The 14,139-nt window shown below is 36.6% G+C and overlaps 1 protein-coding gene across 1 annotated transcript in view; it reads right to left on the bottom strand.

Moving 5' to 3' along the window:
* LOC145683225 (uncharacterized) overlaps positions 1-14,139 on the bottom strand; it is a 114,746-nt gene that overhangs the window by 6,471 nt on the left and 94,136 nt on the right. Inside the window, exon 6 of the mRNA XM_081754592.1 lies at positions 12,518-13,000. Within this exon, the coding sequence (XP_081610718.1) occupies positions 12,518-13,000 (483 nt within the window). The remainder of the gene's footprint in view (positions 1-12,517; positions 13,001-14,139) is intronic.

Below are 14,139 nucleotides of genomic sequence, written 5' to 3'. Positions count from 1 at the left end.
CCGATACTACGAGAAAACACATGGATTTTAATAAACTGTATAAAACAGGGTGCGTTCTGAAAGTATCCGAAATTATTTATTTCCAAACGATTTATTGATGACAATTATAACTGTTGTAAGTATTCTTCAATGTATGCAACTTGACCCTTAATACAGCGAGCACAGCGATTTTTTCACTCTTCCTAACAGTCCTGGAACAGCATGACGGACACCGTTTTTAATACTGTCCAGGTCGTAGCGGCTTAAACTCTTTTTACAATTGGAAACAAGAACTCTGCTGGTGCCAACTACGGGCTGCAGGGAAACGAGACAGAGTTGCCACTCGTCCTTAGCAAGTTTAGCAAGTAACTCACCTACCAACAGCGCTGTGAGCTGGTATTTTGTCGTGGTGAGACACCCATCTTTCGGCGATGTCACAACGGACGCGCTGGACCCTCTGCGGAGGCGCTGAAGCTTTGTTTTGTAAAATACTGCATTCACGGTGGTCCCAGCAGGTACAAACTCTGTGAACGACCCTTTCGCATAAAAGAAGAAAATGAGCAGTGTCTTCATATGATTTCGACAGTCGGGAACTTTCTGACGAGAATATGTTGGGATGCGCTACTCCGAACGTTGGCTTTTGCTTCCAGGGTCGTACTGGAATAGGTAAGTTTCACCCCCGATTATTACTCTTGAGAAATGTTTCGCCACCGTCCACACGTACCACTATTTTGCTGGAAATTTGGATACGAGATTACATTTGATCGTTCGTCGAAAGTTGCACAGTTTGTCGCAGTTTCAAATTTTCAGTAACAATTTCAGAAACTTGAGGTTTCGCAAGTTCCACCTCCTCTGCAATCACCTGGAGACTTAAACGCGATTGTTTGTCTAATATAGCTTTCACACAGGCCACGTTTTCCTCCGTTTTTAATGTGGACGTCCTTCCCTGAGCGCTGAACGTCATCGACCACCTCTCGTCTTTCCTTGAACGCCGTGTGCCAAATGTAAACTTGCATGCAAGATATTACTTCCTCGCTGTAAGTATCCCGTAGCAGGGGCAAGGTATCCAAAGCATTTTTAATACAAAAATTTACAGTGTAGAGCTGAACCGAACTGCACTCCATTGTCACCAAGTCCGTTATATACAAATCCTTGACGTGACGTTATTTCGGTGTACGCAGCGTGAACGATAGCACCTCAACCATTGCTCGCAGGCAAATGAGTGAGGCTTTGTTTTCAAGATTATGGTCCTGACTCCTACCTGGCGTCGCTTACGCACACGGCCGACTGATTATCGCACTGCGTTGCAGACAGTTCGGATACTTTCATAACGGTCCCTGTATACTAAAGAAAAACGTGAAACTCTTATGTCGATTGACAATCTTTTCCCTGGGCAAAAACTGAAAAGACGTTATTGCTTCTTACTTAAAGCATATACTACCTCGAAGGTTGCTTGCCGAGACAGCGTCCTAAGTTCCATCTCCGTTAAGTCTCCATTCAAACCGGATTGGTTTAAATTATGCATTTCTAGTCTTAACGTTTATCGCCATACATTGAAACCGGTCTCAGTTAGTGAAAAGCATCTTTTTGAAACAATGTAGTGTCGAAAGACAATACACCATTAATATCAACAACACTCTACCAAAAGTGGTACCAGGGTGAGTATGAGGAACGACGCACCCTGCCAGTAATTCCATGATCTAAAACTTCAGCGTTCTTTGTTTATTAGTTTGTGTTGAATGTGCAATTGTAGGTAAATTCCCCATATTCCACACATGTTCTTACGCAGCCTGTACTTTTTCGAAGAAAAATATTAGATTTTCTGTGAAACTAAACGTGTAACGAAAAACTCACGTAGGACGCGTTAATTTTTGAATACGCTTCAAAAGGAAACAGAATTACGGATGCACACAAATCAGTTAAATTTCCAAAACAAATTTATTTATTTTTATTTTATTTTGTCTTGTTTCGCAAGATTGCCTAAAGTTTAATGATTTTACGGAGACATATTGTATTACTGTTTTTCCGACTTTCGATCAAGATAATTGAAGAAAGGGGGGTTTTACTCGGACATATAAAGTCACCAGAACTCTACACACAGAAGAATATGAACATTCGCACGTACAATCAATTAGGTACTTTGATTTTTAATATGACTCGTGTACTTCTGACTTAATTTACGCTGATAACGACTGCAATACAATCTTTTATTTTCTTAAGAACACATGTTGAAACATGTGTTTTTTTCATGTTGATCGACGTTCTCCACGGTGAATCTGTTCATTTTCCCACACAGGTCTGAAATCTCATGGTATATGAATTACAGATGGTTATAAAATAAAAGTCTTCAGCTGACGCCAGCAGACCTACAAAAAATGTAGACTTAATAACAAGGCGTAAGGTATTGTGTCCTAAAAATATACTTTCGGCGAAACTGTTGATCAGTGAGGACATTTGTACTACTAATTAATAAATAAATTATCAAAAAGCAGCAGCCAAAAATGGTTGAGTGGCTTTCATTCTGGAACTTTCTACGCCCAGGATGTTTCTTGCAATGGACGACCAATCAGGGGCGGATCCCCGATCTCCCCCTCCCCCCAAGAAGAGGAAACTTTCTTATTTTATATATAAATAAACCCCATCCGAGAGCTCTTAAAAGTAGCTGTAAGTAGCAGTAGTGATTGGTAAATTCTCGGGAAGATTCCCAAAAATGGGAATTTTACGGGAATTTATGTACAATCACAAAGAAAGTTGCATTCTATTACTATATTATGATTTCGAAGTAAAATTCCTTTTTATATCACAGTATATTATTACTGTTGTCCCCAGGGGAGTCTTTAGAATGTAGGAGAGAGGGGGGTACATTTGAACATCTGTTTTCGAATATTCGTTTTTGCTTCCAAACACTCAGTAAATTTCCTTATAGAACTGTAGCAAAAGTTAAATATAATATACATTATATTTGCCATAAAATAGAGTACTTTGTTTGATCTTGTCATTCTATGCAAGGGCGCAGGGGGTGTCGTTCAAATGTACCCCCTTGGGGGGTAGATTGAAACAAGCATGGGGTAGATTTGAACATACGTGGGGCAGTTTTGAACAAACCATTATTTTACTACAATAATCGTTATTTTTAGGATGAATTCGTTTACGAACAACAATGCTACTGTAACAAAGCAGCATTAACGGTTTAAGGCACAAGAATAAACCAATCGCGTATGGCAAGGAAATAATAATAATAGTAATAATTGCTGAAACATATATGCACGCTCGTATTTGTATATTGTGCGCCTCTGTGCTCTAAATAATTTGCCTCCCCCTTCGGAAACACATCTGAATTGAGTTGAATTCATAGTTTTTGGGGTCGCTGATATGACTGTGACAGTTTTAATCCAACTCAACTTCAAGGTCATACTCAACTCCCGAGTGAGGCGGGCGAGAGTTTAAACGTAATCGAAAAAAATGAAATGAAATTTTTGAGTTTTACGTCCCACGTTTATGCCGGTTAGGCTAAAGGAGACGGTGAAGATGAGAAATGAATGAAATGGTGGAATGAAGAAAGTGGGAGGAAACGTGAGAACCCCGAGAAAACCCACGCACACGGTGTTTGTCCACCACAAAGTTCACTTGGCGGGGGCTGGGATCGAACCCAGGACCCCAAGCACCAGAGGTGAACGCTCTACCACTGAGCCACCGCGGCCCCAAACGTAATCGAAAACGACAGGTATTAGTATTGAATTCATTGTTTTCGAGGTCGCTGAGTTTAACGGTATCAGTTTTCATGATGTTCAAGTTCATCCCCACCCCTTGGGATGGGAGTAGGAAAGGATGACATTTTAAAAATAATCAGATAAGCTAGCTAATTAGTAACTACTGTAATTAGAGCGAATTAAGCATTTTTTCGCTCTTGCGCGGGACTCTGAATGTGGTAGTGTTAAATATAACTTTATTGTTAATCTTTTTTTAAGAAGTCCAAAATTTTGCCGCACCCTGAATTGTGACATCCTGTGCTCGAGCACAGAATAGCACTTACCTAAATACGGGCCTGCACATATGCCGTACGTTATGTCACACACACAAGGATATGTGGACAACATATCTATAGCCGTAGGTGTGATCTGAAGAAAACTTCAAAAAAAATATGATTATCGTAGCATATATGTGAAAATATGATTATAATTCACTTTTTAATTTTGCTCGTCATACCTGATAGGCTTAATGGAAAACCTATTACTACTAGCAATCTAAGAGATCTAAGAAATTACATTTTTTCACTACTAACCGGATACTGGACACGAAACTTATTCTACCCTAAAATTCTGCAAATCAACATGAAACGTCAGAATTTTTGCAATACGCTTTGTCTCTCCAGAAGTTGTGGGATTAGAAAGTCTAAACACAATATCAGCAGTTGGCACTGAACATTTGTCTTCCTTGTCTGAGAACACAAACGTGTTGCTGGTACTTATAAGTTTCAGAAAAGTAGAGGTAAAACAATGTTCAAATGTGCCCCCTAATTTTTGTTCAAAACTGCCCCAACCGGCATGACCAAGAAGAATTTGGTAATACCCAGATAGTACAAACTATTGTGAAATACAAAGGGAAACATTAGATAAGTAAATTAATGTACTTGCTTCTGCAATGAATGGCAGATAATATCAAAATACAGGCTTCTGGCAAAAATCTTACAAAACTTCAGAAAAATTCCAACTTTCCACCCCACAAATGTAACAAAGTACTGCTGTTCTTCAACAGTTACACTAAAATAGTAGATAATAGTTGACCGTCACGCAACGCAGTTTTGCCAAACTAAAAATTTTGAAACCACCAGATATGCTATTATTTCTAGCCTGTTATCTTAAATGTTCAAAGGTACCCCCTGTTCAAATGTACCCCCTCTCCCCTATATTCTGAACGATGTTATGTTATTTTATTTATATTTTATTATATTTAGAGAGTACGCAAAATGGATATTTGTTTACAATATGTCCCATGAAAGTTAATATGTTTCAAAAATGGTAAGTCCACAAACTTTTAAACCGCTAAACGGTTTAAATTTACATTTTAGTAGATTTTGTAAACTTCTACTACTAATATTATAAACACATTAAATTTTTAAATGTTATAAAGAAATTAGGTCGGGAAACTGCCAGAACACACATGTCCCACCATTTTGTCAACATTTGCGCATAAATATGTATGTTCATAACATTTACAAGATACTTTCCTGTCTTTATAATTTTGTATGTAACGTTGCCACACACGACTTTTCTTCCTGCCCATTTCTCGAAATTCCATGCACTAATTCACATGTAAAAGAATTCGAGTACCTCTTCAGAAATTCGAGACAGAGAGAGGAGACAAGAGAGACGTCTATTACTAATGGTTGTTCAAAGTTTATTAATAGTACTTCATTTCTATTTCTAAATAATTCTACATTACTTTACAAAATGGTTTCTTTTCATCATTTGCAAATTAGTACTTTGCTACTTTTGGCGATTGTTTAGCTTTGGCGGGTCAGAATTTGCACCTAATTTTTTTTTCGATACTCTATTCCGATGCGGTTGTTTAATGCTTTCATACGTTAAATTACGTTACCAACATTAAATTTCGGCCGCATTGCCGAGCGAGCTTCATGCGATTGAAGCCGGGTTAGAGCCCCGCAGGGCACGTTGTTTTCTATCTTCGTTACGAACAATTCACTTTCTTTTCTCACATAAATCACTTCTACTTACCTTTACCGTTTGTACAAATCCCCTACTATCCTAACAAAAATGTGTTCAATACTTTCTTGACTACTTGAACACCACAGTGAACTCATTTCTTCCGTAAATCATCCTACTTTTTGGTAATTTTGGCCCCCAATACTAAACAATTACTCTAATTTTTAGTGCAAATGGAAATGAAACTTAAAAAATCATATTATTTGTTATATAAAGTACTCTCAAAAAATCTTAATTTTTTAACCTCTAAATTCTTTGAAACCTAGAAATAAATCATAATATATTAAAATAAAGTAATTAGTCTTATAATTTGGAACATAAAGTAAAGAAATGGAAATAAATTCCTTCCCGGGAATTTATAGGCCGGGGAAAACACCCGGGCATATTCCCATTTTTAAAATTCCTTCCCACCGGGAATATTCCCACTGCCCACCACTAACGCTAATATCATGTTGGTTTGCAGCAGGTGTTTCACTATATTTGATTTTTAACTTGCTAGACTTTCCGGCTATAAATTTGCTATTTCTTTTTCAAGTATCTCACTTGGTCTCACCAAGTGGTACATTTGTATTGGGCCATTCCACGCGAAAGTGAGCCTGAACCCAAATTTTCGAAAACTGTCAAAACCAATGCATTTTTACGTATATATGAAGTAAATAGAACGAAATTTACTTTTTCACAAAGAAAGACTTATTTATACTTAGAATTCACATAAAATTTTAAGTCTAAGTTGTGAATTTGTGACATGTCAGCTGCGAGGAAATTTTTTATTCTTGTTATCGGCAGCAACATTTTACGGTATATTGTGCATGTTTGGCTGAAGTAACTTCGAGCTATTCAAGATGCTTCTTTTTGCTACAACCTGCAGTTGAAAAAGTGTCTACAGGATAAAAATTGTTTATAATATCATTAAAGATATAAACGTCAACTTGAGTGTCCTGCCCGTGACAGAAAACTACCAAAAGTTATTGTACTGAATTACTAAATTTGAAAATGTGGTTTATACTTAGTAGAAGAAACAATTTGCACGTGTACTTCATATTTACCAAATTTCGGTCTAATGCTAATAATATATTTCGATTTATTTCAATTTGAAAACTTGTCCTGCCCGTAACAGTGGGCATCCCACTGGTGGGAAAGTTTGTGTACATTGGTTATTCATGATAGAAAATGATTCCGTGTGTACTAAAATTAAGTTTTCTAAGCATGAACATTATTTACTTAAATAGGGGATTATCTATTACTGTCAGTATGATGTTTTAACTTAAAGTAAGTGTCATATAAATATTATCATTAGCGTCACCTGTTTGTTCGTTTCAAGGGAAAAGTGGATGGGATTGGAGTACGTACAAAAAGGCCAGTATGGAACTTTGTGAAACAAAAGAAAGTAATTGTAGAATCTGCTGCTGATTTCATAGCAGCTTTAAGCTCTTCGTTTCTAAATATATCTATTTTACTACTATCATCAGCAGAAATTGAAAAACAAAAGACACTTTTAATAAAAGACAGAAAAATGCTCTTGTCAATTAAATGTCTCCAATCAAAACACTTTTTTTCCTACAATTTGACAGCAAAAATTTGGTAGTTCGTCGAACTTTTAAATCAGAGCTTCATCCGTGTAAAATCTTTAAATTTCTAACAGAATTTTATTCAGATTCTGAAAATGATGATTCCGAAACCCATGAAGCTATCCTGAGCGACGACTTAGGTTTCCATGTTAACAAGGCTTGTGTTAGACCAGCTGTTGAAGATATAACACAAGGAACATTTTTGTTGATGGAATTTTTCTTTAGTGGACAGAAAAACAAAACAGACATGCAAATATCGCACAAAGCCCAGTGGAAGAGGACGAAGAAGTCAAGGAAATTCGTATGAAGACCGTAAGCGATTGCGGTAAAATTTTCAAGACTGTTGAAAATGTATCTTACATGCATTTCGATCAAATAATACCTGTGATGCCAGCAATGCCGTGCCGTGGGGGGAAGGGTCAAGTGGGATGACGGCTCCGGGCGTCAAAGTAAGGGGGCGCAAAATTCAGGAGGAAAAATAAAAGATACATATAAAATGAAAGGAAAAAAGTATTAAAAAGTGTTCAAAATCAAGGAAAAACAGGGTTTATTTTTGAAAATTTTCTTACGCGTCGCGCCAACCATGGCCTCACTCATATTTACGGGGGCGCTGTCGCAACGCGTCGTATACTCTCGCCCCGGGCGCTGATTTTCTACGCCACGGGCACTGGATACCAGCACCTATTTTATATACTGTTACACAGTGTTTTGTAAGAATTTCCCTACAAGGTGGATGTAAATGGGCAAATAAATCCATTTCCTAAAGTGTAGGTGGTGAGAAATAAGTGTACGACATATTATTATTTTTATGCAATAAAAGCGAGTCTCAAGTAAAGTAAATAGAATTATTTGTGTACAATGCTATAACAGAACAGCAGAAATTGACTTATTTTCGATTTTATTTCATTTTTGAAATCATTCTTATTGAGATTTTGCGTGTTGATTCACACGGTGTCAAGCCCGTGACAACCATGTGTCCTGCCCGTGACACAGTAAAGTTTAGTTTGTTTATTAATATAAATATTTGGCAAATTTCTCTTATGTGAAGTTTGTTTTAAAAATTCATCATTTATACATTTCCGTTTAAATAAAAACATTTTGAGCTAAGAATTCACAGAGTTTTGTAACATTCACTTGGTGTGTCGAAAGTCAATTCTCTTTTTTGTCCCCGCTCGTGACAGACGTTTAGGAATTAATATCTTTTACTCTAAACAGATAAAAATACTGAAAACATCAGCTACATATACTCTAAGTCTGTACTGCTCACATATCATACAATTACAAAATTCATCTTTTACTTTAAGAAATATACAACTTTAAAGCATCAAAAATGTAGTGTAAATGTCCTGCCCGTGACGATGGAATGGCCCTATTACAGTAAAATAATGCACTTTTCTTCTGCAATGGAAGTGCAAGCTGTACTCGCTAATCCAAGCCTCAATGTGCTATCACTAGCAGAAGACTTGCAGAGGAAGTAAAGTGTTTGCTGAGGCTTGCTATGCTAACTTCCACACACTTGCAGCAGACTTGCAATGTAAGTATATACCTGCACAGGACTTAATACAGTAACTTGATGGAAACCTGCTGTAGACTTGCAATGAAAGTATATACTTGCAGAAGACTTACTACAAACATGCTGTAGACTTGTTAGGGACTTGCAGTGCAAGTGGTATTCTTACAGAGACTTGCTTTCAACATACACAAACTTGCTGCCAACTTGCTGCCAGCACAAAGTTCCAGTGCACGTGATATGCTTGCAGATACTTGCCTCAAACATGCACAACTTGCTGTGTACATGCGTTGCAAGTGCAAACTTGCTGTAGGCTTGCTGTGCAAGTAAATCCTTTGCAGAACTTGCTTTGCAAACTTACCATACACTTGCACTGCAGGCGCGATGCAAGTTCGAAGAGCGTCAACTAGGAAGTTTGCATTAAACTTGCATCAAACTTGCAGACTTGCATTACAAGTCTGCTGCAAGTTTGCCAGACTTGGACTACAAATCTGCTGCAAGATTGCAGCAAGTCATTTTTCCTATCTGGGAAGTAGCTGTATTACGACCTACCGCCCCTCAAGAAGTCCGTCCTGGATCCACCCCTGCGACCAATCACAGGAAAGATGGATAATTTCTGGTGGAAGTTCACCAGGGCAGACTGCTGAACAGTCAAAACATTGCCAGTGACCTAAATACCCAGCACCAAACAGTTCTAAAGAGATAGAAGCCCTACCTTTGGATACTAGATCTAACTCAAGAATATTTTCTGACTCTACCAAAACGTATCAACATGGAGTCACACCTGAAGTGATTGATCATGAGTAACGAAATGTGGAAAAAGTATTATATCAATTTGACACCAATATCGTGGTCGAAATTTACATGAACTGTCTTGATTAATAATTAAGCAAACCACACGGCATAACTTAAGTAGAGGGCGTACGAACGTAGCATGAATTTTCAGTGAACTAATTAAGTATATTGGAATACGCTGTGAACTAAACATTATATCCCAAGGAACTGACTAGCATTAATACTTCAAGTTTACCAAGAGTATTAACAAGTAGCAATACCAATGCTAACTTCTTCAGTTGCTCAAGGATAAATTGGGTTACACTCTGCTGTGGAAATATTGACGGTTAACATGATTAAGTTCCGCTAAATCAGAATTTGAGTATACAGTACAGTGGCGTCGACTTGTGCAGTTCGCAAGGGCAAGTGAACCACCAAATATCATGCACTGTTTGATGCTCCTTAAGATATTTAATAATATTTAGATTATTATTATTATGTCGTTTCGTCTCTATTCTCCGCTTGCTTTGCCCCTTGCGTATATGCATTCCATCATCACACCACCACGTTCACAACAGAGCAGCGAGCATGATAGACTGCTCTGTGTGTAGTACAGAAGGGAAACGTGGGCAGCTGATGGGAGGAACTGCGGTCTTCTGACGTTCAAATAAGATTTGAAGTTGCAGCGTTGACGTCTGTTGTTGACTAATTTCCAGTAATGAGGCGCTTTAAACAATGAAAGTATTTAAACAAAGAATCAACTTCAATTTAAAATAGAAAAATATAGTAGTATACAAGATAACTCATTCTTTCAATCAGTTATTTACATTTCTTTTTATCTTAATCTCTTTCACTGAAACTTAACTAATGGAACAAACAAAATTACAGCTTTCTGAGGTAGTTCCAGGAGCAATGAGAGGTTTAGAACTCTTACCCAGAGATTCTTACGTTAACGCAGACCAAACTTAAATTTTAATTTATTTTGAAGACTTTATTTCAAGTAGGTAAAATCTCTGATTTTTCTTTAGGGTACGGTTTTCTTCCCTAATAAACTGATTGTAAGAAAATCGAATAGTTTGTCAAAACACACTGTACTTGCTAATATTGCTACAGTAGTAAAATTTTACCTTATGTATTGTGGAAATCTGAAGGAAATTTTGGGACTAATTTTTCTATTTCAACATTCATCTTTAACACATGCAAAGTAGAAAAGGACGAGTATTGATATTTGCAGTAACGTGCGTTCTGCTATAACACTTCTGAGAAAAGCGGAAAGGGTTTCTTTCTTCCTTCTTGGGGAAGGGGGAGTAACTTACTTCGGAGATTGTACTTTATGCGCATAAACATTATCCTCTAAGTGTATTTCGAAGTGGCAAAAGTGAAAATGTGTTGTGTGGTGTTATACTTATTGATTTATAAATGTATTTGCTACTATTTATTATTTCTTTTCCATTACATCTCTCAATGCTGAACAATTAAGATATTAAGGTGGGTATATATTCCCTATACTGTCGTATACCCTCGTGGATAGATCTGTACTGTTAGGGTTTCGTAATGTACTTTGTCATTACCAGTAAATCTAACGCCAGATTGACACGGAAGCATTTTTCGAAAGATTTCTTGTAAGAAAAATCTTATAATTTATCTAATTTGTAGAGGATTCTGTTGAGTGATTACAAACTACTGTGTATCTTTTAGTGCACTGACGAAATATAAAAGTTCAGAAAGAAGTTAGAATATAGTCGACCAAAGCTAACTATCATCTGGAACTGAAAACTAAATTGTGGCGAAATTTCAAAGTTGATTTAAAGGAATGAATGGCTGATAGATTATGAAATGAAAATATGGTTGTTTTGCTTTTCTCTCGTCTTATATGAAGGGAATTCGCAGTAGACCTGAATTCTGTAATATATTTGGGACATCTGATTGAAAAAATAAAGAAGAATGAGAACTGTAATAAACATATTAAAATGATGTTAAGGGTTGCATTCACACGGAGAATCTACCGGGTTCGGATCCCACCTCGAAACTTCTTAACTCAACATTCGTTTGTCCACTTTCGTAATAAAATTATAACTGTTTAGTAGAGAAATGACTGGTTTAGCCTTAAAGATTTGATGCTACACTTCGTCTGTACTATTTCTTTTTTAAAAAAATATCTAATTCTATATATTTTCTTAGAATATAGATGAAGAACTTAACAATTACACATCATTTTCCGGGTGTACCATTACATCGGACCAATCGCCCATAGACGTAGTGTCTTATGCGTATTGGGCCCCTTCCCAAAGTTGGACTTATCCAACAAAATTTTATAGGTGCCTACCAAATATTTTATCACGATTCGTTCGCATGATCATTCCTATTAGGAGTCTGGACACCCATAAACACATCTTGTAGTTATTGTTAATTTGAAGTCCGCTAACAATCATATATTGTAATCACAATTTGTCAGTTTATCAGTTATTTACTCTGGCATGTCGAGAGCAGAAAATCAATGATTTTTGTGTGTTATGTCGATTGACAGTTTGTAATATATTAATGTGAATAGTTGTAGTTTTTCTTAATTTTAGTATTAAAAATATTTGAAAATTAAAAAACATTTAAAAGAATTGAAAATGAATATTAACGTTATCTTACTTTCCAAAACTCGTGGTGCACTATGTGAATTTGCACAATATATCAATTTACAATATATATATATATTGTAAATATTGCGTGTATATAGTACGCTCTAGCCATCTACTCGAAATTATTTTATATCAGATGAAACATTTAAAAAATAACTAGAAACGCGATTGAAGTTTAATATTTAATTACCGGCAATTTTGTGCTTGTTCTCTCACTTATCCAATTTTCTAAAATTAAAATAATATAATTAGACTAAACTAAAGAGGAAATATTAAAACGAAACGAAAAATAAATGGAACATAACGCGACGAATCATGCGTACATGAACGTACCTGAGTTCTTGGTTATTGCTAATTTCTTCCTGACAATCAATTTCTTGAACATTTTCTTTACCCTGTTTCTCAATAATGCAACACATTTCATTGTTTAACTTTTCCGTAGTATTTGGAAAATTATCAAATTTTGGTTTGAAATTACTGCTGATAATTACGGGTAAATCAGTCTTTGATATATGCTTGAGCATACATATTGGTTTCGCAGTTAGCTTCCAATCATCTTCTTTGTATTCTGAACGGAATTTAAAATTATGCTTTAAATTTTCTCCTTGTATGGACAGCTTAATATTTGCAACTTCTTCCATTCCATTTTCCTTTTTATGTTTGTTTTCCAAATGTACCACTGAAGATATTGAAAAATAACTCTTATCTTTCACTTCATTGGTGTCAATATTATATAGCTTACGGCAATCTTCATTAGGTTCATTTTCTGTTTTCGTTTCGTCTTTATTTGAACCAAGGTTAAAGGTTGAACCAGACCTAAAAAAGTGTTGGAGATTTATTAATCAGGCATAATATATTGTGTCCTAAACATATACTTTCGGCAAAACTACTGACTGTTAGGAAATTTGTACTACTTACTAACAAGTTACACTATCGAAAGCAACAGCCAAAATGGTTTAGTAGCTTCCCTTCTGGAATTTTTGCGTACAGGATGCTTCTTGCAGTGGATAAGGAATCACAGAAACGGTGGGTAATTTCTGATGGAAGTACACCATGACACACTGATGAACAGTCAAAAAAATGCCGGTGACCGAACTACCCATTACTAAACAGTTCTAAATAGATAGAAGCCCTACCTTTGGATACTAGATCTAACTCAAGAATATTTACTGAAGGAGCGAATCTCTGCCAAAACGTATCAAAATGGAGTCACACTTGAAGCGGTTAATCACGAGTAACGAAATTTGGATAACACATGATATCAATTTGTGAAAAATATCGTGGTCGAAATTCACATGAACGGTCTGGATTAATGATTCAGTAAACCAGACGACATAACTAATATACAAGGCGTTCTAACGTAGTATGAATCACCAGCGAACTGATTAACTATATTGGAGCACGCTGTGAATGAACGTTTAATTCCAACGAACTGACTAGCATTAATATTTCAAGATTACAAAAAGTATTGACAAGTAGCAATACCACTGCTATCTTCTCCATTTGCTCAAGTATCGCACAAGCTTAGAGTCAGGAGTGGAGATATTGGCGGTTACCACGATTAAGTTCCGTGAAATCAGAATTTGAGTATATATATATATATATATATATATATATATATATATATATATATATATGGGTGTGTAGTGGTAGAGCGTACCGTTCCCACCCGACGAGTCTCCACCAACTGTTATGGGTATTCGGGGTTTAGTGGAAGAGCTAACCGTTTATGTCCGGCAAAACTCTACCAACTGTTACGAGTAGTTGTGGTTAGTGGTTAGCGCGGGCCGCCGATTGGGAACCGGTGGCCATATACTAACATCTCGGGGGCTCCACCATAACTAAGACGTGTGATAGAAACCACACAGTGCGTGTTCGTGACGAGCGTGAGCACACACTGTTTCGCTTAAGACAGAATTATCAGGAACCCTGCCTTATAAGGAGTTAAGAATCTC

Source organism: Thermobia domestica, chromosome 4 (assembly GCF_964235325.1).
Source record: "Thermobia domestica chromosome 4, izTheDome1.hap1.1, whole genome shotgun sequence".
In the NCBI taxonomy this organism is placed as follows: domain Eukaryota; kingdom Metazoa; phylum Arthropoda; class Insecta; order Zygentoma; family Lepismatidae; genus Thermobia; species Thermobia domestica.
The sequence above is the reverse complement of the archived record's forward strand: the minus strand, read 5'-3'. Positions and strand labels throughout refer to the sequence as shown.